This window comes from Vulpes vulpes, chromosome 14 (genome assembly GCF_048418805.1).
Source record: "Vulpes vulpes isolate BD-2025 chromosome 14, VulVul3, whole genome shotgun sequence".
Taxonomy (NCBI): domain Eukaryota; kingdom Metazoa; phylum Chordata; class Mammalia; order Carnivora; family Canidae; genus Vulpes; species Vulpes vulpes.
The window spans coordinates 59,194,041-59,219,003 of record NC_132793.1 but is presented as its reverse complement, the minus strand read 5'-3'; the positions used below and the strand labels follow the sequence as shown (position 1 = coordinate 59,219,003).

At 40.3% G+C, this 24,963-nt stretch overlaps 1 protein-coding gene and 1 long non-coding RNA gene across 5 annotated transcripts in view; one reads left to right on the top strand and one right to left on the bottom strand.

Annotated features, from left to right (window-relative positions):
• CHD1 (chromodomain helicase DNA binding protein 1) overlaps positions 1-22,404 on the bottom strand; it is a 73,699-nt gene extending 51,295 nt beyond the window's left edge. For 2 of the 4 annotated variants that reach the window (XM_072736692.1, XM_072736689.1), the window contains exons 1-2: positions 22,051-22,404; positions 19,887-20,077 (exon numbers count right to left, since the gene is read on the bottom strand). In XM_072736692.1, coding sequence (XP_072592793.1) covers positions 19,887-19,939 — 53 coding nt within the window. In that variant the 5' untranslated portion in view covers positions 19,940-20,077; positions 22,051-22,404. Of the gene's footprint in view, positions 1-19,886; positions 20,078-20,849; positions 20,916-22,050 lie in introns of those variants that run through there. The other 2 variants (XM_072736693.1, XM_072736691.1) reach the window with 2 other exon arrangements.
• Positions 22,405-22,726: 322 nt separating this feature from the next.
• On the top strand, positions 22,727-24,614 carry LOC140595428 (uncharacterized). The gene is made up of 3 exons (XR_011997017.1): positions 22,727-22,842; positions 23,510-23,626; positions 23,789-24,614. It is a non-coding gene; the product is annotated as an uncharacterized lncRNA (long non-coding RNA).
• The last annotated feature ends 349 nt before the right edge of the window (positions 24,615-24,963 follow it).

Genomic DNA, 24,963 nt, shown 5'->3' with positions numbered 1-24,963 from the left:
TGTTTCTAGAGTGTTGGGATCAACTTGTTGCCTGCCCTTTGTATGCCAAACACCAAACAAAGAGCTCAGTATCTCAATGGGTGGATGGACGTATACAACAACAAAAAAGTCAAAGACAGATATGGGTTCAAATTCTTATTTAAAATTCACAAATATAATCTGCCTACAAGAAATATTGCTGAGCTCCAGCTAATGTTTTACTTATTTAGGTAATAACCAATACATACGAACTTTTATACAATAAGTCACTTAAAGAGTTAATTACCCTTATTAATTATATTAAATCCCACTAGCACATTAACAGTGCTAGATTAAAAGAAACACTGTATTCTTTTCCTCACCTTTCTCAATTTACAAAATAAAACCCACCATAAGTTTATGGGCACTTTGATAAAATTGTTTTCTGAGGGTAAATTAAATAGAAATACAACATTTAAAAAATAAAATAGTAATTCAAATTAAAGTCTCTATTCAGGCTTATTTTTACATTCAACTTCAAATATAAACAAGAGAGCAATATAATGAATTACCATATACCTAAAAACCGGCTTCACACTTACGCTTACCAGTCTTGTTTCAAATAACCTAGCTTCCCAAACACAATCTCAGGCATTTTAAAATTTTACCCATAAATACTTAAGTAGGACAAATAAAAAGAAACCAACACTATTTTTAAATATCCACAATATCAGTATCATACCTTTAAAATATCACCTACTCATGAATTTTAATATGAAATTAAATAATATTAAATATCTAGTTCAGTCTATCTGTTTAGTCATGATTTCATTCCTTCCACTAACTGAATACGAATCCAAATAAGGTTCACATTTTGCACTTCAAACTAATTTTTTAAAATCTCTTTCATTTTTTAAAGTTATTTAAATTCCAGTTAGGTAATATACAATATAGTATTAGTTTTAGGTGTATACTATAATGATTCAACACTTCCAAACATCACTAAGGGCTCATCACAAGTGTCCTCCTTAATCCCCATTATCACCTGTTTTACCCATCCCCCCCCCCCCCCCCAGCCTTTCTGGGAACCATCAGTTTGTTCTCAATGTTAAAAGTCTGTTTCTTGGTTTGCCTTTTTTCCTTTGCTTGTTTTCTTAAATTCCACATATGAGTGAAATCATATGGTATTTGTTTTTCTCTCTTTAAGTTGGCTTCATTATTTTGACAGTTCCCTCTTCCTGTTTTCTCTTGCAATTTATTTTGTGGAAGTTTTGTGGTAGTTTTTCCTGCTTTCTTAGATTTAACAACCCTGTAGTATTAACATTATTTTTGTGGCCCTTGTATGTCTGGTAAACTCTTAGACCAAGAGACTCAGAGTAAAATTCAGCTTTTCTGAGCAAGAATATTTTTTGAGTTGTGGACTTCTATCAGAAGAAACTTTCAAGTTTGGTTGTCTCATTCCGAGTGAGGCTGGTTGAGCTGCGGCATTTTCTGCCTTATCTATTCACTACACAGTTCCCTACAAGCTCTCAAGTTTTAACAGCCACTGATCATGATGGCTTTATCGCCTATTGTTTAGAGACAGTAAAATGGTGATATTATATCATTCTTCATTTACCCATTATATAATTTCTTCATTATTAATAGATGGAATACTTTTATAATGATAAACTTTCTCTCATATTTGTTATTCTTGAGGTACAGTTCATACACGAAAGCCATTTCCATTTCTTTTCCTTGTCAGTTTTGTCAGTTAAATTGCTGGCATCCTTTCAAACTTGATCAATAATTTTTATGTCTCACGAATGCATAGATTTGAATTATTTGATGAGTTTTAATCCACTGTATCACTGTTGATGTTCAAATTGTCCCATCTTTAGCCAAAAGGAAACTCTTTATTAGTTCCGGAGTCTTTCTGACAAGAACTGGTCTTTGACAGCTTCCTCACTTTCTGGTCTGACCAGAAGAACCAGGCTCATCCAGTATATTTCTTGTTTCAGTATGTAACTTGGGCATTTCATCAAAAACCCCTGCTTCTGTTTAGATTAGAACTTAAATTGCAATCTGAGTACTAGGTGAGCCGATTACTATGGGATCTGACACTGTTTTTAATGGAATGGTGTAGAATAAATACTTTGAGAGACAATGCATTAAGAATTTATACTACCAATTCCAATTTAATGGCAAACCAATTTAACTGGTTTTTATTTCTTTGGTTTTATTTTTATAGTATCACTTGGATTGAGTTTTTTTTTACTCCAAATGACTTTAACAAAATTACTGCTTATCTTAGAATTACATAATAGTTTCAAAATAATACCAATATTATTAACAATATGATTACCAAATGTTAAGATTTCTTTACAATTCTTTTTGTCCTTCAGGAATACTCACTCCTAGAATCAAATTATTGCTCTAAAGTCAATGAACTAATTTATTTCTATATAGCCACCAATTTGGTATACTTAGCATCATCTGTTTTTCTTAAACAAAATGCTTTTCCAAAAAAGCATTTTAGAAACTGCTTTTTATTCATTTCTATTTAATCTTGCTTTATTATTTACTTGGATCCAACTTGAGGGCTATAGAAGTTATAGTCAAAACCTACTTTCCATCCTTGTCTCCTCTACACTATATCCTCTCTCCCCTATAGTTTTTTTTTTTTTTTAAGTTTTACATTTATTTTCCCTTTTCTCAATATAAGAAAATTATGAGGGACGCCTGAGTGGTTCAGCTGTTGAGCACCTGGCTTGGGCTCAGGGCATGCATGATCCTGCGGTCCCCAGGATCAAGACCCACATCTCACATCAGGCTCCCTGCATGGAGCCGCTCCTCCCTCTGCCTACGTCTCTGCCTCTTTCTTTATGTCTCTCATTAATAAATAAAAAAAATTCAAAAAAATTATGAATAAAGATAAATGCTTGTATCCCAGTTCATAAATAATCACCAACATATTTACACACTATTAAATGTTATCTATATTGTATTCTGAAGATTATTTCACAGCAGTAGGTATGTTCCCCCTTCCTTTATGCAGCTGTACATATTTCATTTCGTAGATACATCACAGTTTTATTAACCTGTACCTCAATGATGAACATGCTTTGTTTCCATTCCTATGATACCACAGTGATACAAAAATATGGCCCCTTTGCATGTATCTATTTATGGCAGCATATCTTGGGCTGCTATTTATCAACCAATATAAACCATTTCTGCTGGAGCACCTAGGTGGCTCAGTTGAACATCTACCTTTGGCTCAGGTCGTGATTTTGGGGGTCCCGCCATCGGGCTCCATACAGGGAGCCTGCTTTTCCCTCTGCCTATGTCTCCGTCTTTCTACGTCTCTCATGAATAAATAAGTAAATAAAATCTTTAAAAAAACAAAACAAAAACATATCTGCTTTGAAGTGTTAAATTTATAATAATGTAGGACCCAGATCTTGATAGCTAAGTACTATTCCATACTTAAATGAACTCAGTCTTTTGAGAAATGGCAGACTCTAGGGACAGAGAAAGTACAAGATAAACCTAAATTATCTTGCCATACCAAAAAGCAAAATACAGGAAGGAAGGGAGGGAGGGAGAATATCAAAAGAACAGGGGGAAAAAAAAAAAAAAAAAAAAAAGGGACACAGGAGCGAGCCAACCTGAAGAAGCTTTCACTGGCCAAATCTAATCTGAGCATCAAAACAGACCATAAAAGGTTATTACCCAGTAAATAAAACAAGAATCCTTGAGTCCATGCTGATGGCAGGTAGGTAGACAGGGAGAAAGACAGGGGAGGATTCTGATAGGACTCTGAATGCCAAGTGATTAATGTGACCAGGAGAGCAGTGTTAGAAAATTACCATTTTGCAATCACCATAGAAAACACTGGTTTGGGCAAGGATCATCAGGACATGCTAAATCTGAGAGTCTGATGAGTAAGATACTTGCACAGTCTCAAGGCATCTTCTCAGAAATTCCTTTTTAGTATACTAGATAAATGTGAAACTAGTTGAAAAACCAGATACCACCTTGTCCTGGTAATCAAAACTCACACATCAATAGGGATGGACAGGAAGACAATATGAGCCTCTAGATATGTGTCTTTGAGAAAGACACATCACCATTTACACAGTATTCCAGCCAGGGATACATATGGTAGGAGATGCATAACTTGGATCTAACTGTAAATGAACATTAAGTCCAAATTGAGAAACATAACCTATAAAATAAGTAGCCTACCATCTTCAGAACACTAATGTCATGAAAAACAGAGGAAGTGTTCCAGATTAAAAGAGATTCTTCAGAGGGGACCTGGGTGGCTCAGTTGGTTAAGCGTCTGCCTTAAGTGTCTGCCTTGGTTAAGCATCTGCCTTTGGCTCAGGTCATGATCCCAGAGTCCTGGGATGAAACCCCAAGGTGAGCCCTGAGTTGGGCTTCCTCTCCCTCTGCTGCTCCCCTGCTTGTGCTCTTTCACTCTCTAAGAAATAAATAAAATCTTTAAAAGGAGATTAAAGAGACATGATATGTGATCTTTAACTGGACCCTATACTGAAAATTGATTAATTAGGATGACTGACTACACTAAAATAATGACTGAAAGATTAAAGTACTATTATCAATGTAAATTTTCCTGAGTTTAATAACTATACATGGCCTACGTAAAGGAGCATCTTTGTTCTTAGAAAATATATACTGAAGTGTTAATGTGTAAAGGGGTATGCTTTCTGTAAAATGCTCTTGAAAATTTCAGGAAAAATAAATATGTATTACATATGAATCATGTATATAGATATACATGTATAAAGGCAAAAAGTTAACAAATAGTGAATCTGGGCAAAAGATACACAAAGACTTCCATGGTACTATTTTTGCAAATTTTCTGTATTCTTCACGAGTACCCCTCCTCTATTCATCCTTTCCTTCTCCATTTGAGTTTTTCTAGATCTCCACCCCGAGATCACATAAGACACCCACCAGGATTATCTGATACTTAGTACATGCTTAACATAAGCTAGTTGTACTGTAGAAGTGTTATTACTTAAGTCTATGCCTACTCTCTAGAACTCTGACAGACTTTAAAAACATGTGAATTAATAAACAGTTAATACTCCCATTTCTCTACTTTTCATTCAAAAATATCATAAGCCTAAATCTTTCACAAATTTTCTTGTGCTTTCTTCCCAGTTTCTCTGCCTCTACTTTTCTTCTTTCATTTTTTTTCTCTAAGTCGTCTAATTTAAAATTGTTACGGGAAAAATAACTTTGAAGAATCAGAATATCTTGAACACTCAACACTAGGTCCATTTCTGATATGGTCACAATTATCCACATCCAAGCAGCACTGGTTCCTTCCAATGATACATATAATCAACAAATCTCTAAATAATCTTTACTCGTCACCCCCCCCCAAAAAAAAAATATCTTATACCCAGACAGCTTCATTCATTCATGTTATCTCTGCTTGACCCTTATGGCCCTTTCTCTCTCTCATTTATACTCTGGTTTAGACAAAATTTAGAATTGTTCTTCAGAGATTTCAAAATCTCTTCCTAACTATATTCTAATTTATCCTCACATCAACAACAAAAGTGTCCTTGAAGGCAGATAGAGGAAGTTTTTCTAGAGTCTTTCTAAAGGAGGAAATCTTCTGGGGTCTCAACTTTAAGGAGACTTAATTCCCTAGTCAAATACTTAATTCCAACCTCAGCCTCCTGTCCAGAAACCCTGTATCCCTCCAAATATCCCCTGTACTGCCATGTTTGCTCAGAGCTTACTGTTCCTTACTGCTGGCTTCAAGGTCCCTTCTGTTCCTGGCACATAAAAGTTTTTTTCTGAAGTTCAGCAATGGATCTATTTTTTGCCCATTTGCACTATTTTATTAAGGATTTTCATGGTTTGCGGGTAGGAAGTACTTTACAAGAGTTCATGTTAGCTCAGCCTTGCAGGATAAAATAGCAACATCTCCTTGCTCTGCACTCAACTCTCTGCTCAAATTAGTTCTCTAAAGAAAACACCAAGACTTACAATGGGTATGTGAGAACATATTCTCAAGTGAATAAACAAAGATTCTTCTATATTACAAGAAAATAATGTTCAAGTACTTTTTCCTTCGTTATCACAGGAATTGGAAACTATGTCTGCAACGGGACATAAAGGAAGAATGAATAAAATAGTGAATGATCTAAGAAAACGGTAACAATGAGTAGCTGCTTTCCTTGCCATCAGATCAGTGAGAAAAGAAACTGGCCCTGATAAAGGGACAGGAATAGACTAAAAAAGCCAAGAAAGTGTTATTGGAATGGGAAAAAAAGAGAAAGTATTATAGGAGTGGATGTGAAAGTACCAAGAAGTAATGAAAAGAACCTCTCAAAACAACACTAAGGAAGAAGACAAAGACTGTGTATTCAAACATTATATATAAATTAGACTGCCTGTATCAAAGGCTTACATCAATGATTTCTCATTTTAATTCTATTAAATAATGTATTTATTTACTTTTGTCCCTAAGACATCAAGATTTTCCTTCCAGTTTATCCCATTTCCCTACTTTATCACTTTCAATTTTTTTTTAAACCGGTAGTAGGAAGGATTAGACTCGGAGGTAGGGGAGGAAAGCTATTGGACACACTGATAAAAGGTAAACTGATTTCCCACAGAAATATTAATAGAAGGTTGACAAACTTGACAAACACAGTAATATGTAAACAAACAAATGTGTTTACTATTCTAAGGAACAAATACATTGCACTAAATTCTCATGTCATGCCTTGTTCCCTCCCCCTGATTACTGTTTAAGAGTATCATTCAAAAGGACTTCTTTGGAGGAGTTGTGAAAGAATTTTTAACAGACACTCATGGGGGAAATTCAGGGCTAAACTGATGAGTGCTCTGAAGTTCAACCCTAACTTATTTTTCCCTGGCTTTCTAGCTCCTTCTTCTCATTATTATTATATTTATGTAGGTACACCCCATTAGGCCTCACGCTTCTGCGACATAGGAATAAAGATACTTAAGGATTATTATGAAGATTTAAAGCATACAATCTGGCATATTATAGAAATTCAATACTGACAGCTATTAGAAATTTTTTTAAAAAGGTCTTTTTACTGAGTTTAAAATCAGAATCATTACATCAAGGTCTATTCTAGTGGTTCTTTGGACTATCATAACTGTAAGTATAAATATATAAAATGTCTATGAACAAAACCTACAGATAACCTAAAATTTTTAATACAAATTGCTTAATTAAAAAGGAGAAGATATGGTGGTTACTAATTGGTGCTTTGTGCCAGATCCTGAGTTCTCATTTAATTCTTTCAATTTCATTTAATAAATAAACAGGCTCAAAGAAGATTTAAGTGAAGAAACCAAATACTAATACTATGATTTAAAAAAAAGTGTACAAATTTTGAATACCTATGAAGAAATAAAATTCAGAAAAATGAGAGCCACTAAATTTTTACCATGATAGGTGTGATTTAAATATAACATTTCTTTATATTTGTGCCATATGTTTGTTATCTGCTTGCTCCTCCCCCACTCACCCAGTATCCATTTTGTTTGCCCTTCAGTAGTACAGAACTGTCCTCCAGTTTTCACTGGTATATGTCCATCCAACTGAAGATTAGATTTCTCAGTCTAGCTTTCAGCTAGATGTGGCCATGAGAAGAAGTTCCAGCCAAAGGGATATGGCTAGAAGTGACACGGGATTTTAACGTCATAGCTTAAATAAAGTGGTTTGCCTTAAATCCTCCCTGTTTTCTTCCTGCTGGCTGAAAATGACAACTAGCAGACCAAGAGAAACCATGTATTAAGATTAAGAAGAGCAAAGCTGTCCCACTAGTCCCAGTACCTAAATAACCTCAGAGGGTACAGCTCACTTATCTGAGAGTGAAAAAGAAGTTAAACTATTTGAGTCTCTGTGTTTTGAGGTTTCCAGTATATAAAACACTCTACCTGGTTCTCTAACATATTATAACAATGTTTATGCAATTAGCATTTTTGAAAGAATAAGTTCGGGCAGCCCGGGTGGCTCGGCGGTTTAGCACGATCTTCAGCCCAGGGCATGATCCTGGAGACCCAGGATCGAGTCCCACGTCGGGCTCCCTGCATGGAGCCTGCTTCTCCCTCTGCCTGTGTCTCTGCCTCTCTCTCTCTCACATGAATAAATAAATAAAAATCTTAAAAAAAAAAAAAAAGAATAAGTTCTGTACATGGATAATACGAATTCACTGGCTCATCTCTTCAACAAACAAGAAAGTACCGAGCAAGAATCTCTAAGCAGAGACAAAATATCATGGGAAAAAGTGAAAGTGATGAGAATCAAAGATATAAAGATAGACTGATACCTGATTAAAGAACTAGAGATTAAGGAAATGGAATCAGGGGCAAGGCCATTTATGGAGGGAGTGATTTTTAGAACTCAGTACTGATAGTATTCCCTATACTTGTCATTCTGAAGAATGATTCCTCTCTGAAGCAACTGATAAAACTTTCCACTCTAAGATTACTCAAAAATATCACATTCTTTATGTGACCTTCTCCAATTTCTCCAGGTGCATCACTGTTCCAACCTACACGTTCACAATATTTTGCTCATGTTATTAGAAATGCCTCCATAACACTACAATTATTTGGTATATGTACCTCTCTTCTAACTACATCCTGGAATTCATTAAGTCAGGGGCTCCATTTTAGTTGTTTTTATAGACCATTATTCACTTTAACAGGACTAGAGAAACAATATGGAAATTTGTAGGTATTGAGAAAATACTTAAAACTAAAAATGAACTAGTGGCCAAAGGCCAAAAACTTTTTGGACTATGGCAAATATTACATTTTATATCATAAAGCTGTATAGACATACACATGCATGCACACATAGGCATAAAAGTTTGATGAACCAGTATTCTCAAAAAGACATTGTATTTTTTATCGTAGTTTACACTACTGTCTTAAAGAGGAGCTGATCGTAATCCTTTAACATGCTGCAACTATTTAAAATGTATTACCCTAGAATAGTCATTTAAAAAGTGAGAAGAGGGACGCCTGGTTGGCTTAGTGGTTGAGCATCTGCCTTTGGCTCAGGTCGTGATCCCAGGGTTCTGGGATCCAGTCCCACATCAGGCTTCCCATAAGGAGCCTGCTTCTCCTTCTGCCTATGTCTCTGCCTCTCTCTGTGTCTCTCATGAATGAACGAATGAATGAATGAATGAATAAAATATTTTAAAAATAAAAATAAAAAATGAGAAGAGCTCAGCTAGATGATAATAAAATCAGACTACCTTTAAATTCTGTAAAATTACACTGTATTAAAATGTTATCCACGAAGAGCTCAGCTAGATGATAATAAGATCAGACTACCTTTAAATTCTGTAAAATTACATTGTATTAAAATGTTATCCACTTTATCTTTTATTATAAACCGTCAAATAAATATCAAAGGTTTGAGAAAACCTAGAATGTATCCATCCATCTGTATGTATGGTTCTGAAAACCAACTAACGCCACTGTTATAAGACACAAAACAGCAACCCAACAGTTCCTTTTAGCATTCTAAATTACCAATCCAAGTCAAAATTCTACTATAAACTCAAAGTACAGTACGCTTCTACCACCTTAAAGCCTCCAACTGAAATTGAGAATAAAACTGCTCTAACTAGATGCTAAAAAACGGTCACATTTAGCATGACTAATTTCAAAGATGACTGGGTTTAGTCGTGTTAAGAGGTGAAGACAGTAAACTCAAAAGTTTCTCTAGTAAACATTCAGGGAATCAGATGAGAAATAAAGGCTACTAAATATACATTTGAAAGGCATTAAACAATAGTTTCATAAAATAGATATAACATTTGTTGTAATATTAATAACAATACAAATCTCTAAGCCGATAGATAATTTTGTTTCTTTTCTTTTTTTTTTTTTTCAGGGGAGGGGGGTAACAGGGGGAAGGGGAGAGGGGGAGAGAGGGGGAAGGAAAGGGGGAAAGAGAGAGAGAGATGGGGAAGGGGTAGAGGAAAAGGAAGAGAGAGAATCATAAGCAGAATCCATGCCCAGTGAGGAGCCCAACTCCTGGCTTGATCTCACAACCCTGAGATCATGACCTGAGCCAATATTGGAGTCAGACATTTAGCGGTCTGAGCCACCCAGGTGGCTCCTCTAATTCCATAATTTTTAATTGTAACACGTAGACAAAGCTTAAATGATGACATTTATGTTTTCCCCATTAATTATCTATCATGCAAAAGTTTAACTCATCTAGAAACTTTATTTCTTTTTTTAAGATTTTATTTATTTATTCATGAGAAACACAGAAAAAGAGAGGCAGAGACATAGGCAGAGGGAGCAGGCTCCACACAGGGAGCCTGATGTGGTACTCAATCCCGGGACTCCAGGATCACGCCCTGAGCTGAAGGCAGACACTCAACCACTGAGCCACCCAGGTGTCCCAAGAAATTGAATTTCAAAATAATCTTCAAAATAATTGAGTGGAAAAAATAAGAATAATAATTGAGTGGGAGGATTTAGAGACTAAACTAGACTGGCCATGAGATAAAACATGAAGTTAGATGATGTGTACGTGGGGGTTCATTTTACTGCTGTCACTACTTTTGCACATGCTTGAAATTATCATCCACAGCTTAAACACTAATAATAAAACAAATGTCTATCTTTAAAAAGTTCCATTTAAAAAAATTATTTGATTAATTTGTTTTAAAAAAAGATGTCTGAAATATGTATACACTTTTTATTATTTTAATGAATACGGTTGCAAAACAACCAAGTTCCCAACACTGTATGCTTTACTTTCTAACAAAGTTATATGTGACTTGATATTTCATCAGTCCGCAGTATGCATGGGAGTGTGCTGCTACACATAACCACCACCTCCATTTACCGTGAGCCATTCGATTTAAAAAAAAAAAAAAAAAAAAGCAAAATCATCAATGTAGTATAATATGACTAACATAAGCTACTGAACACTAGGGTCAATCTTTTGTTATAAAGTACAGGCTAAAAGTGGAATAAAGACATTATTTACATTTTTTGTACCCATATACAACTGTAAGTCTTATGAAGTTTTCTTTCAGATTAAACTTCTCCCCTTTATTAATGCAACATTTACTCAACTAGAAATGGAAATACTGTAACGGTTGCATCAAATGGCAATAATCATACTATAATTAACTTCAAGCACAAAAAGAATAGTCTCTTTTCAGAGAATTTAGACTGCAAGTACACTCTTGTCCAGTGGCCCCATTCCTTCACATAGTAACTCTTTAGCACAGTATTTACTGCCATCTAACATCATTTTCCCGGGTATAACAGTTACTCTTTGCTTTTTTGCCTACGCCTGTCAAAATACCTTACCATCAAAAAAGTCACATTATCAGAACTTTTAACATGCATAGAATCTAAGATCACCCAGGTTTTACATACACCTTTTAAAAACACCACCAAATTTCATTCTGACATTGGGCTTGATATAGAAACTGTTTACCTTATGATCAGTGACTCCCACTTTTCCACTGCTGCAAACTATTACTTCTTTGTATTAACTACAATTTGGTATTTTTCTTCACTGTAAGTCTAATAGGAAAACCTCCAATTTTAATATCTCATGCAATCTACTACAAAGTAGTTGCTCAATCATCTAAATTAAGTATCTGAGGACAGAGAACTGTACCTGTGAAAGCAGCAATGAGAGATGTGAAATAGCTAATATGAATGGTTCTCATTTAAGAAAAGAGCTCCCCCCCTACAAAGAAAAGAGCTCCCCACTATTTTTTTTTTTTTTAAGATTTTACTTTATCTATTCATGACAGACACAGAGTGAGAGAGAGGCAGAGACACAGGCAGAGGGAGAAGCAGGCTCCATGCAGGGAGCCCAACGTGGGACTCGATCCCAGTCTCCAGGATCATACCCCAGGCTGAAGGCAGCACCAAACCGCTGGGCCATCGGGGCTGCCCCCCACTATTTTTATGCTTTATGTCTCATCTCTGAGATACTGGAGACACTGGATGCCAGAAGCCAGTACGGTTTAGCCAGGACTTTTCATGTTTCCGTACTTTATTCTCATTGATAACTTTTTTTTTTTTTTTTAAGATTTTACCTATTTATTCATGAGAGACACACAGAGAGAGGCAGAGACAAGGCAGAGGAAGAAGCAGGCTCCCTGCGGGGAGCCTGACGCAGGACTCGATCTCAGGACCTCAGGATCACCAAAGGCAGATGCTTAACCACTGAGCCACTTAGGTGCCCCTCAATGATAACTTAGAACTCAATCTATCCACAACAAAGAACTCTCAAACGCAGTTTAACATTTACTTAAAGTTGACTTTTGACTAAAGAATCACCTCATATCACAGTGACTGATAATACACCCTTAACAGCAATGTTCTCAGTCATTCATACATAAAAACTTGATTCTGGTACAATAAATTTCTAGAGTCCCTCTTTAAGCGTGTGGTTCTGATCAGTCCATTCACATGAGTAATATTCTCTCAATGAATGTTGCATTTAGTCAGCTATCCTTCCTTACCTCTCCTTCCTTCACTTGGGACCAAACCGTACACTGACTTCAGCATAACACTGAGTAACGTCAGACTGAAGAACTGCAAAGCCAGCATGTCCAACACATCCTTTATTAGGAAACTTGCACTTCTTCACTGGGGGAACTATGACCTCTGTAAAAACCTTCCTTTCCAACCCACTTCTGAATATATGCTATTTGTTCTTCCTTTCTTTCCAAACTACATCATTTCTTACTATTAAGGTCACAAAAATTAAAGAGCTCCATGAAAACTTTCCAATAGCCCATTACATTACTCCAGTACTTTGCCCAATTCTATTTTCTTTCACCTCATTTGTATACCTATATGCTTCCATGAATTTGAGTATGCTTACTCGATTGTGTGTTAAAACCAAGCTAATTGCATTGTCACCTCTAAATCATAATAATCTTTTTTTAAAGACTTTATTTATTTACTCTTGAGAGACGAGAGAAAGGCAGAGACATAGGCAGGAGAAGCAGGCTTCCTGCAAGGACACCAGGACACCCTGAGCCGAAGGCAGACACTCAACCGCTGAGCCACCCAGGTGTTTCTATAATAATCTTTCTTCGTTAACATGGCAAAATACTGAATGGTTCCAGGCAAAAAGCTTCTCCTACATGCATATGAATTTAATATACATACAAATCTGGGAATCTAGTTAAAATGAAAATTCTGATTCAACAGATCTGGGAAAAAGAGGGGAACTTTTAGGGTGAAGGAATCACTCTGCACAGTAATGGAGTAGAGGACAACTGATTCTGTGCATTTGTCAAAACACATAAAACTGTACATCAGAGAGTAAATGTAATATATGCAACTTTAAAAAACCAACTCATGTGACTGAGGAACACAGAATGGAATGCAAATTGTGCCAAATGAATCTAACTTTATTACAAATTTATGACAACCGCATTGAAGAGGGTGGGAGGAAGAAGCTAACTTTAGTAACTTTTTAGAAAACAGTGTTTTGACTGGAAACTGAAAGTCTAAATATAATATGAACTGTATACTGTACATAAACACTATATTCTAGTTGACAAATATGTTTCCTCTGGGAGCATGGCCTAAAAATTCTAAAACTGCTTTACCTGTATCTGACCTTGTAGTGCATGATGGGATGGTGGATGGCAGGTGCCAAGTTTCTCTTTGAAGGAGACTGAAGTTATAAAGGAGAAGGAAGGTTATCATGAATCCTGCAGTACAGAATTAGAGTTGGAGACATCAGTATGAACTCATGTCTACCTCAACATGCATAATGATAGATACCGAAAACTAGAGATATGTAGATATGTTTAGTATATATACATATACTACCTAAGCTCTGTCTGGTTTTTCCACTAAGAGAACCTTAGAAGTGATACTTGGGTAGCAACAAGTATACCCAGCACCCAAACCTTGGTTTCTAATACCCTTTTCTCCAATAAAAGGATCCAGGGCTCTTTAGAGAAATGGCTGATTCTAGGGCAAAAAGATAAGGAGTATATAAAAAGGATACAGAGGCCAACGTGAAAGACAACACCTGATGGGCAAGGCTAGAACAATTTGAGCAACAAAATACGTAATGTACTGGATTATAACCCAAAGTAAACATATTCATAAACATAAGTCCAGGCTTATACAAATGAACGATTGAATAAATGGAGAAGAAAAGACTTCTTTACAAAAGAATTCCTCTTAATATACATAGATACTCCCTCACAGCAGGAGATAGAACTTAATTCCAACCTTCCCCCCAACCACTTGAGAGAGGGCTAGACACAGTGACTTGCTTCCAAAGAATACAGTATGAAAAGAAAACAAGAGTAACTCAAAGTGGAGACCCCTGGCAAATATTATGTTAGCTAAGTGATGAAGATTAACATCAGTAATATCATGTGGATATTACCCTTTTGTGATATCCTAAAAACTGATAACCCCAGTTTATCCTAATTTAATCTTTTTTTAAATCTTTTTTTTTAAAGATTTTATTTATTTATTGAGACAGAAAGAGAGAGAGAGAGAGAGAGAGAGAGGGGCAGACAGAGACACAGGTAGAGGGAGAAGCAGCCTCCATGTTGGGAACCAACGTGGGACTCAATCCTAGGACTCCAGGATCACACCCCGGGCTGCAGGTGGCGCTAAACCGCTGCGCCACCTGGGCTGCCCTATCCTAATTTAAAAACCTCAGAAAACATCCCAAATGGGAAATATTCTATAGGACACCTGGCCAGTACTTCTTAAGACTTAAGGAAATCAAGGAAAAACGGAAACTCTCACAGACCAGAGGATACTGCACAGAGTTGACAACTTAAGGCAACATGGTACCCTGGATTGAATCCTGGAACATAAGTGGCATTAATGGAAAAACCAATGAAATCCAAGTAAAGTGTGGAATTTAGTTAGTAGTTTTTTTAAAAAAGATTTTTAAAAATGGCTATAAATCTGGTTTCCCCTTCTGGAGAGTAGGAATCATAATACTGCATACATCACGGGAGTTTTAAGGATGAACTGTGATAAATTCATGTAATACTCTGTGCACTATGTGTACCATGCCTGGCTCAGAGTAAGAGCTCAATCATCATCGCATGCCACATTATTTTTGTTTCAAGAGAAATGAAATGTACTCAACCTCTTGCTGGAATGGGCCAGGAGACCATCCTCTGGGGGTTCCCAGGGAAAAAAATAACAACAATAACAACAACAACAAAAAGTGGCAAGATAGTGAATGACTCCAGCCAAACAAGTTCATACACATACACATACACACACACACACACACACACACACACACACACACGAATTTCACATGAACACATATCACACTTTGGAATCTTGTTAAAATGAGATTCTGATTCAGGCGGACTGGGGTGGGGCCCAAGGTTGTACATTTCCAACAAGCTCCAGGTGATGCCAATACCACTGGTCCCAGGGCCACAACTGTAGCTTGAACTTTTCAGTTTATGTATTTTTTTTAATTTTCTATAAAAAAGATAAGGTTTTTTCCATCTATTCTTTATCTCTTCCCTGTAAAGAAATATCCTCCTTACTTTTATATACAGAACTGTTACCAAATGTAACCAGTCACCAAGATCTTAAATAGCAACTACTTAAACAGTATAAAAAAGGGGCAATTACACATTAACATTTGCCTCCACATTATCTCATGCCTATGTAGATAAAGTAATGTATCTGAAAGTCAAATCACATACAATTCTTTTACCCTTACCAGTCAGAAGTCTAAACACTTTCCAGTCACTAAATTAATCACAATCCTAAGAAATAGTATGAAAATTTTAGTTGAGTAAATTGTATTTGGAGAGTGTAACCTATTGCTAAAGCTCCTGCTCAATACCTTATTGAATTGCTAAAATGTTAAGATTCTAGATGATCTGAGATTAAATATCACATACAGCATATTTGAGGGGGAAAAAAAAAAAAACCCTAATAGGAATAGATGAAGTACATACAGAACTGAAAAACAGGGATTAACAGCAAATGGTGTAAAAGTGACATACTTTTCTGCAAATAATGACATCATGGGAAAATTTTAGAAACCAGTTTCCTTAACTCAATGATGTCTAGCCATTTTGTTTTTATGATTTCATGTTTTCCTGCCTTTCTTAAAATGCTTCTTAGCATAAATTTTTGAAATTTAAGAATAAACTGACTTTTTTTAAAAAAACTCTGAGATAACTGCAAAGTAAGCTTAGAAAATACCATTTTAACTGGCACTGCCTTTAAAAATTATTCAAATTTACTTAGGGAGAAAAACTGATTTTGATGACAACAAATCTTTCTGGTATGTGTGTACATAAATGCAACATTTCCAAAAATGGCATACCATAGTTTTCAAAAAGACACTAACAGATAAATATATGGTAAAGAAACATGGCCTGTGTTCGAATTAACTTCGACTTGGTGTTCCTTAAATTTAACAGGTCCTTTAGACTAAGGGGCTTCTCAAAGCCTTTTAAAGACCCTGAAGTTTTATAAAAGGAAATTTTCATTTAGAACATTTCCACTGGTCATATTTCCTACTCACTGCTTATGCAAAAACACTTTTAAAAAGTTCAGATCCAAAGAACTGTGAAGTATAAAAGGCCAACAAAGGTATCTTCTACAAGCCAAGAAAATTTGTGTGACATATAAAGTTCTTCTAAGTAAATATAAAAATTACACACATGTATATTTAAAACGTATTATAAATATGTTAAATCAAGCACTGTTAACACAATGAAAAGCTATAAAGAAACAGAAGAATTCTAAGAATCAGGTCAATAAAGCCCAATTGCCAGCCACAGATTAACTATAAATGGTTAAGACCATTGTGGCACATCACCAACAATTTCCCTCACTCTGTAAAAATTTTTCAAAGGCACTATATGTAGACGTTAATTAAAGTGATTCAAATAAATGATCAAATTCACAATTTTAGATTATTAAAAACCTAATCTATAGGCAAGGAGAGAAACTTTTCCAAGCATGAAGCATGTACTAATCCAAAAATTAGCAAAATGTGACTATGTAGTTCTGGTCTTCATCCACAAATCTATTCCTGGATTAAATCATCATTCAAGGGAACTTTATAATAAAAAGTCTAACCAGGATTTGGAAAGCTTATTTTTTTTTGTTTGTTTTTTTCTCAAATCCACACAGCCAGGAATCAGTACTTTGAAATCTTCCAACAGAATCTTTAGAAAGCTTTACCTCAGTTGTATAATAAACTTTGTGCTGAGTTTAAACTGATGTGCAGGTGCATCCTGACCCACATTTCTTAGTAAATAAGTTTCAAAATTGTCAGTTATAACATAAGCCAAAGAGACATCTTCCTGTGTATTCTTTCTCCTTTCAGAGAATAGTCATAGACCATCTTTCCACACGGAAAGAATCAAAAAACATTTTTTAGTAGAAAGCTAATTATACCAACCAAAAATGTCAGATGACTTCTTAATTTTACTTCATTTCATAATGGAATTTCCACAAAGGAAAAAAAAAAAATCTAAAGCAAAAATACATTTAAAAATTCTACCCAACAGAAATCAACTTTTACTTTAAAAACTATTTATGTCATTTAAAAGTAGAATATATTTTCCCTCCCTTCCTTCTATATTAATATTCATAGTTACTATAAGCTTTTTTTGTGGTGCGTTTTTTGTTTTTGTTTTGCAAGAAAATACCCCTCTGTATAAGTTCACGTCCTCAAGCACCATCTCCCTACTCTATACTGCCTATACAGAGTGTGAAAGCTCTGCCTGGGGGGCGGAGGGGTGGGGGTGAATGAGGGCTGAGGATTGGTAACAATGACAGTAGAGCAAAAGAAAAGGACAGCGTAAGAGCAGTAAGGAAGAAAATGAAAGCAAATTATAAGCACGCCTCCCTTCTGATAAACACCAAGGCAGTTGCAAGAACAAGATAACTTGACAACCACACTTCTCAAAAGCACATAAAAACCTATATAGTAGAAATAACTCAGAATAGAGAATATGACTTGCAATTATTTTAAGTATGCACTGTAAAAGATTCCTTTAAGTGATTTCACAGAGTTTAACTTTTTCACTTATACTACCAAATCTAACTTACTACTCCCCTTTAGATATGGCAGCAAAATGCATGAAACAGTATTGGAACCAGTAAGGGCTCAGAATGTAACAGTTGAATACTCAATCTGGAAGATTTAGTCTCAAGAGTCTTATTTCCTATTTTGAGAGTTTAGGTCCTGTGTTTCCTCTAGATAGGTCTATTAACCATTTTGTTGCTCACTGACAAATAAATAAAAGAATGTGGACAATGTGACTCTTTTAATCACTTACTATAGTCAATATGCCTGTAGAGATTTGAATCAAAGATGAGATTCAAAACTCTTCTAATTAGACTCTCAACTCTGGTGATTCTTGAACAACTGTATTATCTGAAACCTTATTATACTTTGTCAATTAAGTAACTGAATGTTTCAGTTCAATTCTTTTTTTTTTTTTTAAGTAGAGACCTCCTTCAGAGAACTAGTTAACGCAGAGCTGTCAACTCAGATTTTGTAACGTATAGACCAATACCTGTTCAGCTAAATAATGCTGTTTTCTATAACTGCTCCTATGTTATCTAAACAGTCTGCCCACAAAAGTTTATAAACTAAAGTACACCTAACAAGACCAGAAAAATACCAAGTTTAAAGTCAAATACTTATACCAATGCTTCCTTTTCTAGCCAGCATTTTTTCTGAAGTGCTCCCAAATGCCTGTATTTTCCTTTTTCTTACCCATCTCATTTCTCTACCACTGTAATTAATGTTCCAGTTACACAGTATCCTATGGTACATAAAACATGATGCTAATTATAATAAACAAAATGTTGAATGCTCATTATATCAGGACTATTTTAAGCCCTTTACACATAACATATTCTCAACTTTAAATAAGATAAAAATACTGTAATTCCTATTCTGTAAGTGAAAAAAAATCAAAACCTCAGAAGCAAAATAATTTGCCCAAATTTACACAAGTAATAAAAGGTAGAACTGGGAAAAGTAATCATGCAGTCTAACTCCGATGCTCACATTCCTGATCTCTACTGATTAAGTATATACAACTGCATGGACTCCATCAACGCGCAGATAACTCAAAATTTGGGGGTTACATAAAAATTTAAAAAGTCTCTGTATGTGAAGAGGTTTCTTACATGTTAAAATAGCTTCATATGGCTTATTCTCATTAACTGTATCTTCTCTGCAAAGACATGGCCCAGGTAACTCATTCACATATAATGAAAACTCTACTTTAAAAAGAAAATTGGGGGAAAAAGGGTTGCAGTTATATTTTAACAAACGTCCAGATTAGTGTTGTCCAAAAGTACTTTTGGAGGGAGAGCAATGTTTTCTATCTGTGCTACACATCATGGTAGCCATTAATCACATGTGGGTTTCCGCACTTGACATGCGTCAAGTGTGACTAACTGCGCTCTGAATATTTTGTAATCTTAAATAGTTTAAATAGCCACATGTGGCTAGTGGCTACTATACTGGACAGGACAGGTATAGAAGACAAAACGCCAGAAATAAGGTGAGTTAAGAACTCCTTACTGTCTTTATTTGAAGACTGCTCTAATAGTCAGTTATTTAAATGTCTCGTTTTACTTGCTCTATTTTCAATTAACTGACCCAAACAATATAAACCAACAAAGAGACTTCAGCAACCTAAACTTTCTATATTTAAATTCTTCTTTGCGTATTTCAATGAAAAAAATAAAACCTGTATTATCAACAAAACTTCAGGTATCAGAAACTTTTTACTGTTTGGATAACTAAGAGGAAGAATCTGATCTGAAACCTCTGCCACCTACTAGGAAAACTAAAGAGTCATGTTAAGTTTTACATTCTCTTCCTAATAAATACTTGATAATAAAGCGCTTACCTTGATTCTCCACTACTGTTTCTAACACTTTCTTCATCACTGTGTCCATTCATTGTAAATATCAAGAAGTTTTAAAATATAAATCTTCTCAGTTTAAAAGATGAATACAAATACGAACTCCTTTAACATCAAAAATTCACGGATGAATTTTCTCCAACATTCACAGGCTTCCTGGGCCCTTTCTGACTCACCTAAAAAAAAAAAAAAAAAAAAAAAGAGAGAGAAAGTAAGAAAATTTCTTGTAGAGAAAAAGATTAGTCAATCTATTTAGAACTTACAAAAATCTACCTCAGTCAATTAGAGATGGTAAGGAAGGGGTAGGAAGGAGTCCTTCCCTTGAAATACTTAGGCTTCTATTAACTACAATCCTGACTACGGAGTAGAATTTAGCACCACGGCTTATTTCTGACAGAAGAAATTAAAAATCTGTGGAGTGATAAAACTTTTAGAGTGACTGCAACTGTGTATCAATACACACATGTACACATTATAGATAAATAGACAAGTACAGTCAAGTGGTAGTATGTGACCTGCATCCCAAGAACAGAACATGTCCTACCAAATGAAGTCTTATTAGTTACTTGGTCCAACAAATGAATGGGGCGGGGGGGGGGGGGGCATTACCTTTAATCAAGCGCTAATTCCTCTTACCAACAACTTCATACACTTGAGGGAGGGAAAGTTTCGGAAATGATCACGTAAGAACAGAGTAAAAGGTAGCCTATACTTTCGGCGAAAAACGTACAGGTCAAAACAAACGTGTTCTCTCACAGGTAAACCGAGACCGGAGTGATAACATTTAAATAGCATTCATCCAGTCTGGACTTGCAGAGGTTCCATTAAGAAAAAAAGAAAGAAAGAAAGAAAAGAAAGAAAGGCAATAGAATACACAGCAGGATTAATCGAGAAGTGGGCTTGGGGTGGGTAGAAACCCCGAGCCAAGCAAGACACGGGCATCCGCACCTCTGGAGACAGCGGCGCACTGGAGAGTCACCTACGAGCCATCCGCGAATAAACAAAGGAGATCTCTGGCAGGGGAGGGAGAGGAAGACGCGGGGGAAGGAGACGTCAGATCCTTCCCCGGCCCCGAAGTACCGGGGCGGGCGCGGGGCGCGGGGCGCGGGGCCGTCCGCCGGCCTCCCGCTCCCACGAGCCCTTCCGGGGCCCGCGGGGCGCGGGGCGGGGAGCGGGCGGGGAGCGGGGAGCGGGCGCTGCCGGGCCGGCCGCCTCGGAGCCCGCCTCGGAGCCCTCGGGGGAGCCCGGCGCGGGGGACCCCGCGACACACGGCCACAGCCACAAAGTGGCCCCCGCTCGCTCCGCGCGCCCAGGCCCCGGGTCCCGGCGGCCGACGGGCTTGGCCGCCGAACAATGACGCCGCCCGGAGCCAGGACCTCGGCCGCCCGGAGTCTGTCCCCGCCGACAAAGTTCGCAACTCCGCCCGCTCTCCCCGGCGGACTCCTCCTCGCCCTTCAAAATGGCTTTCCCCGCGCGTCGCGACTTCCCTTTCCCCCGTCATCCTGCTCCCGCGGCCAGCGCCGAGCGCCGAGCGCCGCCGGGCCCCGGGCGGACGCGGCCGAACAATGACTCCCGCGGCCCCAAGTCGCTCGACCTCCCCGACCCTCCTCCTCCGCGCCCGTCGCGCACCGGCCGCTCCGCCGCCGCTAAGTTTTCCGAGCGGCCGCGGCCGCGGCCCCGGCCCCGGCCCCGGCCCCGGCCCCGGGGGCGGCCGCAAGCCTGCCCCGCCGCCCCCGCCGCCCGCCCGCCCGGGGCCTGCAGCCCGGTCCCAGGGGCGCGCTTCCCGCCTCAAAGTTCCCGCAGACCCGCCCCGCGCCCTCCCGGGCTCGCCCGGCCTCCCCCCGCCCGCCCGCCGCTCCCCACGTGCTGGGAGTCCGCGTCGCGGCGGGACCGAAGCCCCGGGCCGCCAGCCGCAGCCGGGAGGCGGGGAGGCCGGGAGGCCGAGGGGCCGCGGGGCCGCGGGGCCGAGGGGCGGGAGGCCGGAGCTCCGCCGCCCCCGCCGGCCCGCCCGTCCGGCGCCGGGATGCGCCCGCCGCTCACACGCCCCCCGCGCGCCGAGCCCGTCAGCCCGGCCTCGCCCGCCGCCCGCCGCCCTCCGCCCGCCGCCCGCCCCGCCACATCGCGACCCGCCCGCCGCCCCCTTTCTTACCGGCGGGCGTGCACGGCTCCGCGGGGCGGAGGGAGCCGACCGGGCTCCGCGGCCTCCCCCGCGCCCGGGCCCGCGGTCTCCGCCGCCGAGCGAGTCCCCGCGGCTCCGGGCGTCTCGGGGTGAGCAGGAGTCCGTGAGGAGCCGGAGGAGGAGCAGGAGCAGCAGGAGGAGGAGGAGGGGGAGGAAGAAGGGGAAGGACAAGCCCCGGGCCGCCGCCGCCGCCGCCGCACCAACGCGCGATCCCCCCGCGGAGCGGATCCAACAATCAATTCATTATTGAAGCACCAACGGCGAGGAAGGCAGCACAGGCGACAAGTAACGAGCCGTCGTCGTCGCCGCCGCCGCCGCGGCCACGCGCGCGCTCCCGCTCCCGCCGCTTATCGGCTCCCGGCAGCCGCCATGACGCCGAGAGAGCGAGCGCAACCGCCGCCGCCGCCGCCGCCGCCGCCGCCGAGGTCGCCGTCGCCTCCGCCTCCCGCGCGACGTCAGCTCCTCGGCTCGCTCCCCGGCTCCACTGGGCGCGAGGCGGGCGGGCGCGCGCACGCCGGGCTTCTCGGGCGCGCGCGCGGGCGGGGGGCGGGGCCACGCCGCGGGGGCCGTCGGAGCGGGGGAGCGGGGGGGCGGGAGGGAGGCTATTGGCGGCGGGGGCGCGCACGCGCGGGGGGCGGGGGCGCGCACGCCGGCCGCGCGGGGGCCGCCGGACTCTGGCCGCCGGGGCTTGCTCGGGCGCCCTGGCTTAGCGGCCGGGGATTCGGATCCGGGAAGCGGGAGCTGCGGGCTCGCTCCGCGCGGGTAGGGACGCTGCTGTCCCTCGGAACGGTTGCGCAAGGACGTCGCGGCGGAGGGACTGAGAGGCTCCCGGGGGAGGGGCGGGCTGCGGGGCCGGGGGCGGGGAGGGGGATGCTCAAAACGACGCGGGGGCTCGGGGCGCCCCGGGAGGGCCAGGCCGGGGTCCTGTGCGCGGTCTGGGGACGCAGGCCTCGAACCCTGCTCCCGGGGGTCCCGACGGGGGGGCGGTGTGCATCCCGCCAGGCGGCCTGGGAACCCGGCTGTCGGGCAACTGCGCTCCCTACCCCCCCGCCCCCGCCGCCAGCCCCGCTTCGGCGCCCGTGGCACAGGCTCCCGGCGGGGCCGCCCAGGAGCGGAGAGAGACCGGGCTGCTGCTGCCGTGACACCTCCTGCTCTGTGGAAAGGCTTTCACGGCCCTTGTAGGCGCCTGCCCGCAGGCGGGGAGGAGGGCGCGATGCAGGCTCGCTGCACAAAAGCAGCTCCCGGGACGCTGCGGACTGTGTCCAGCTGGCCCGCTGCTACTTAGTTGGCGGTTTCTTGCGTAACTGTGACTGCGGGTCTCAGTTACAACCCTTTTAAGGGTCGGAGGAAACACCCTTTCCAGCGTGGCGCTGCTGTCCGGCTTCACTCGTGTTGAGAGCATTCCAAGATTTTATTTATTTATTCATAGAGACACAAGACACAGGCAGAGGGAGAAGCAGGCTCCACGCGGGGAGCCCGACGGTGGGTGGGACTCGATCCCGGGGCTCCAGGATCAGGCCCTGGGCTGAAGGCAGGTGCTAAACCGGTAGGCCACCCGGGCTGCCCGAAAGCATTTCTTTAAATCCAAATTCTTGTAGACTTTCTCCACCTGCCCCCCTGCTCCCGCCCCCCCCCCCCCCCCCCCCCCCCCCGCAGTCCTTTGACTCAGGCCAGGTTAATGATCAAACTCTCTAATGGTTTTCTCCAGATTTGGTGCCAAGGCCCACCTTCCAAGGCAGAGGAGCATGACTGTGGTAGCTGCGTTCTCAAAACGATCCTTTTCATCTCTTCGGAAATAACTCCTGTTTTAGTCCACCAGCTGCTGGAACAGTTTGGTTTAGAGGCCTCAGAGAGATCTCAAAACGTCATCCCAAGTATGTGGAAGGAAGTAGGGAAAGGCAAACAAGTACACATGGTCTGCTAAAATACATGTATATATGTGTACATGTTTATCAATAAGTAGTAAAACAAAATGTAGCACTGCTGTCATTTGTAAAACGAGCTGTGCTCAGCCTCTTTTTCTTGTATCTTTTTTTTTTTTTTTCCTAATTACTAAATCGCTGTAATGCTGGGTTGTGAAGAAGATCCTAACAAGTAATCCATTTTTGAAGTCCGGAAAAGTAGAGATGAACTGCCAGTGTCTAATATTAAAGGTGATATTAATTCAAAATTAATGATGAAGGTGCCTTAACGATTGGGGCTTCCTGTGCCTCACACCAGTTTCTTTATTGGATTACTAGAGTGGTAAGTAAAAGGGAAAAGCCCCAAGAACACAGTAACCATGGCAGTTAAAGAATTCTGGAATCCGAAGAAGGATGCGGATGATAAAGTCTTGAATTATATCTGTACTACATTTTATCATTATCTCACAAAAAAAAGGATTGTACAAGTTACATGTGTGTTTTCTGAAAGCACATCACAAGCTTAAACTATGCCATTTGGATGTAATATATTACACGTAAACTCTGTAGACGCTTTTCTTGCAAAATAAGTCTTAGTAAATTTGTAATAAAGTATTGAACCTTGGATATTTATATTTCCGTTAATATCGTAATATTCTTTATGACTGCACAGAATTTTATAATTGCCATTGAGAATGTGGAGAACTACAAGGTAAGTGGAAAATGGGAACAATCTTGCCAGTTAAGTTTTTTAAAAGCTATTTTAAAATGAATAAGGCAAGAGTTATTTTCTTGACCAGTTGTTATCTGAACAGTTAAGTTTTTAGTTTCACTTTGTGTGAACAGACTCTGTCCTTATCTCTGTTGGTACTAAAAACAATAGACAAACAGTTGATAATCTCAGCACATGACTGGCAAAAATCCCTGAAAATTAATGGTAACCAGGAAGTCTTTATTATTTCCCATTTGAGAAATGTCATAT